At 50.1% G+C, this 4035-nt stretch overlaps 1 protein-coding gene across 1 annotated transcript; it reads left to right on the top strand.

Annotated features, from left to right (window-relative positions):
- The first annotated feature begins 343 nt into the window (after window positions 1-343).
- LOC134044967 (adhesive plaque matrix protein-like) lies at window positions 344-1957 on the top strand. The gene has a single exon (XM_062494507.1). The coding sequence runs from the start codon at window positions 344-346 to the stop codon at window positions 1955-1957; it is 1614 nt and encodes a 537-aa protein (XP_062350491.1).
- Window positions 1958-4035: the final 2078 nt, after the last annotated feature.

Raw genomic sequence — 4035 nt, forward strand, 5'->3', positions numbered from 1 at the left:
TCATCGCAGCAATTCTGAGTTTTTAAAGGAAGATTTGAAGTGTTTAGTACACTGGTTTTGTGAACATTATCCTGACGTTTCACAGAACTCACTTCTAAATTACAATTTTCTGAATGAGGCTGGGAGCAAGCTGCAAAATGAAGACTTTCCAGTGATGAAAACTCTTTGTTTGTTTAATTGCTGTAGGCGTTCAGCTTTCTAATGAACGTTCAGGAAATGCTGAGTCCCAGCCAAAAAACCTCCTCCGTGTTCCCCTCTCCCTACACCCTCTCTCCTGTCACAAGGAAAGTTTTCTTCTCCAAGTTTTCCCCTTACTGCTACTCCACGAAATGGCGCAGACCGCATGGCTGGAGGCGCGAGGTCTCCCACCGCTTCCTGCTCGCGACAGCCACGGCAGCACCGCGGCCAGCAACAGCCCTACCCACACCAGCACACCCAGCAACAGCCCTACCCACAGCAGCACATCCAGCAACAGCCCTACCCACACCAGCACCGCGGCCAGCAACAGCCCTACCCACACCAGCACACCCAGCAACAGCCCTACCCACACCAGCACGGCCAGCAACAGCCCTACCCACACCAGCACATCCAGCAACAGCCCTACCCACACCAGCACATCCAGCAACAGCCCTACCCACACCAGCACACCCAGCAACAGCCCTACCCACACCAGCACATCCAGCAACAGCCCTACCCACACCAGCACATCCAGCAACAGCCCTACCCACAGCAGCACATCCAGCAACAACCCTGCCCACACCAGCACGGCCAGCAACAGCCCTACCCACACCAGCACATCCAGCAACAGCCCTACCCACACCAGCACGGCCAGCAACAGCCCTACCCACACCAGCACATCCAGCAACAGCCCTACCCACACCAGCACATCCAGCAACAGCCCTCCCACACCAGCACATCCAGCAACAGCCCTACTCACACCAGCACGTCCAGCAACAACCCTGCCCACACCAGCACATCCAGCAACAGCCCTACCCACACCAGCACGTCCAGCAACAGCCCTACCCACAGCAGCACATCCAGCAACAGCCCTACCCACACCAGCACCGCGGCCAGCAACAGCCCTACCCACACCAGCACACCCAGCAACAGCCCTACCCACACCAGCACGGCCAGCAACAGCCCTACCCACACCAGCACATCCAGCAACAGCCCTACCCACACCAGCACATCCAGCAACAGCCCTACCCACACCAGCACACCCAGCAACAGCCCTACCCACACCAGCACATCCAGCAACAGCCCTACCCACACCAGCACATCCAGCAACAGCCCTACCCACAGCAGCACATCCAGCAACAACCCTGCCCACACCAGCACGGCCAGCAACAGCCCTACCCACACCAGCACATCCAGCAACAGCCCTACCCACACCAGCACGGCCAGCAACAGCCCTACCCACACCAGCACATCCAGCAACAGCCCTACCCACACCAGCACATCCAGCAACAGCCCTACCCACACCAGCACATCCAGCAACAGCCCTCCCACACCAGCACATCCAGCAACAGCCCTACTCACACCAGCACGTCCAGCAACAACCCTGCCCACACCAGCACATCCAGCAACAGCCCTACCCACACCAGCACGTCCAGCAACAGCCCTACCCACAGCAGCACATCCAGCAACAGCCCTACCCACACCAGCACATCCAGCAACAGCCCTACCCACACCAGCACGTCCAGCAACAGCCCTACCCACACCAGCACATCCAGCAACAGCCCTGCCCACACCAGCACGTCCAGCAACAGCCCTACCCACACCAGCACATCCAGCAACAACCCTGCCCACACCAGCACATCCAGCAACAGCCCTGCCCACACCAGCACGTCCAGCAACAGCCCTACCCACACCAGCACATCCAGCAACAGCCCTGCCCACACCAGCACGTCCAGCAACAGCCCTGCCCACACCAGCACGTTCAGCAACACGGCCGTGAACACAAACTCGCTGGCAAAAAGTAAAAATGTCATTGCCGCAAAAGTTTTAGGAACTGTCAAATGGTTCAATGTGAAAAATAGATATGGATTTGTGGTAATTGATAAAAGATTCGTGTTAATCATAAAAAGTATTAGGGTTTGTCTAAACCAGAATACTTAGGTCTGAAATGAAGCATGGACATTAGACAGAGAAAAATATATATTTTATCTGTTTAAATCCCCTTGTTATGAATATTGTGGTTTTTATTAAATTGTATTTGATACCAATTTGTGAAACAGGGTTTTCCCACGGCCTGAAAGATACTGCAAAATCAGATTTCCTGCCTTTGTATAATCAATTGCAACCCAAAAGATCTTTGCCATACCAGATTTCCTGCCTTGGTGTAATCAATCACAACCTATCTCTTAAGACCAGACCCCCATGTCTACTGTTCCTTATATAACCAAGACCACATGGCTGCTTGACAAACTGTCTGGAGACTACAAGGAAAACCATCCTATAAAAAGGAGCTGTAAACCAAGGTTCGACAGAGCGTGGAGTGGGTGGTGACCCCTCACGTTCCCCAGTGCTGCTTGCTCCATCTATATCAAATAAAGCAATTTAAATTTTGCTAAATATCGAGACTCTGTTTCTCATTTATAATAGATTCATCACCCGAAATGATACCAAAGAAGATGTGTTTGTCCATCAAACTGCAATCAAAAAAAAAAACAAAAAAAACCAGAAAACGTCTCTGCAGTGTACGAGATGGAGAATTTGTGGAATTTGATGTAGTACAGGGGAGAAAAGGCCCCCAAGCAGCCAGTGTTACAGGGCCTGGTGGAGTCCCAGTGCAAGGAAGCATTTACACACCAAACTGCAACTACTATTTGCATCCTAAAAAACATTGTCCCTCACACAACAAGCAAAGAAATAAAACCCAAAGTCATCAACCATCAAGTCACAGCAGCAACCCAAAAGCAAAGACAGCACAAAACACCAATCAGCCGTCCTGCAACCAAAAGTCCATTCCTCTGTTTGCAAAACCTGCAAAACAAGTAAGTCACACTCCTTCAAGTGCCTTCCCCCATTCCCTACTGCCTCCCTACTTCCCTCACACTTTCCCCTTTTTTTATCCACAAAATAAGTCCTTCCAAAATTTTCCCAAATCCTAGTACCCTTTCTTTATATTCCCTCAAATTCCTACACCCCTTTCCCCTCCATGGTCTCCCTCCCACAGCCATGCTTCTCCCTACCTTTGCCAACAAGCTGCTAATTCCTTTTCCCAAAGTTCCTTTTTAATACAAAGTGGGGGATGATATGGGGGGGGGGGGGGGAGAGAAAAAAAATTCTCCCAAGGTAACAACCTTTGTTTTTTCTTCAGAATTAACGATTTGTATTTGAAGATCCAACAGGTACACCGCCTCCATTCTACCTCGTACAGGTTCAGTCACAGCCGACCACATTGCTAAAAACCCACCAAAGTGCCAGTCTGTGCTAAAAAATCCCTTTCCTGACTCAGTTTCCTGACAAGCCATGCCAAGAAAACCTCCCTTCCTACCAGCTCCAAGATGCTTCAAGAAATCTGTTCAGACACTGGGGACTCAAAAAATAGCTAGCATTTTTAAAATTGTTTTATTAATGCTTTTGATTGTTTTTGTCATTTTGTGTTTTTTAGTTACCTCAACCATTTTATTTTAAAATCCTTAAAAGAAGCCTTTTTAATGAATAAAGAAATGGGGAGTTGTGGAGACCCAGAAAGGCATTCCCAATTAAGGAAAATGGGAGGCCTCCAGCCCTGTGCCCTCTCCCTGTCCATCAGCCTTTTGGTCACTCCCACCCTGTTTCCCTGTTGTCCCTTGCCCTAACCCCACTTTTGTGACACCCCCATGTCCCCTGGAAATTGGTCTCTGAGGTTTCTTAACCTGGACCCCCTCAGCCCCTCTTGGCCTTTTGTTTTCTGAACCATGGACAGTGCACACGTGTGGCTAAAATAAACATTTCTGTGAAACCCCTGCAAAGGCCCTTCCTGCTTCCTTACTTGCCATCACCCCAAGCATCAAACAGATGCAACAGAAACTGACTGTTATTAGCAAA

This window comes from Cinclus cinclus, chromosome 6 (assembly GCF_963662255.1).
Source record: "Cinclus cinclus chromosome 6, bCinCin1.1, whole genome shotgun sequence".
In the NCBI taxonomy this organism is placed as follows: domain Eukaryota; kingdom Metazoa; phylum Chordata; class Aves; order Passeriformes; family Cinclidae; genus Cinclus; species Cinclus cinclus.

Coding starts and splice junctions, on each gene's coding strand:
- LOC134044967 (XM_062494507.1), top strand. CDS start 344: ATGGCTGGAGGCGCGAGGTCTCCCACCGCTTCCTGCTCGCGACAGCCA.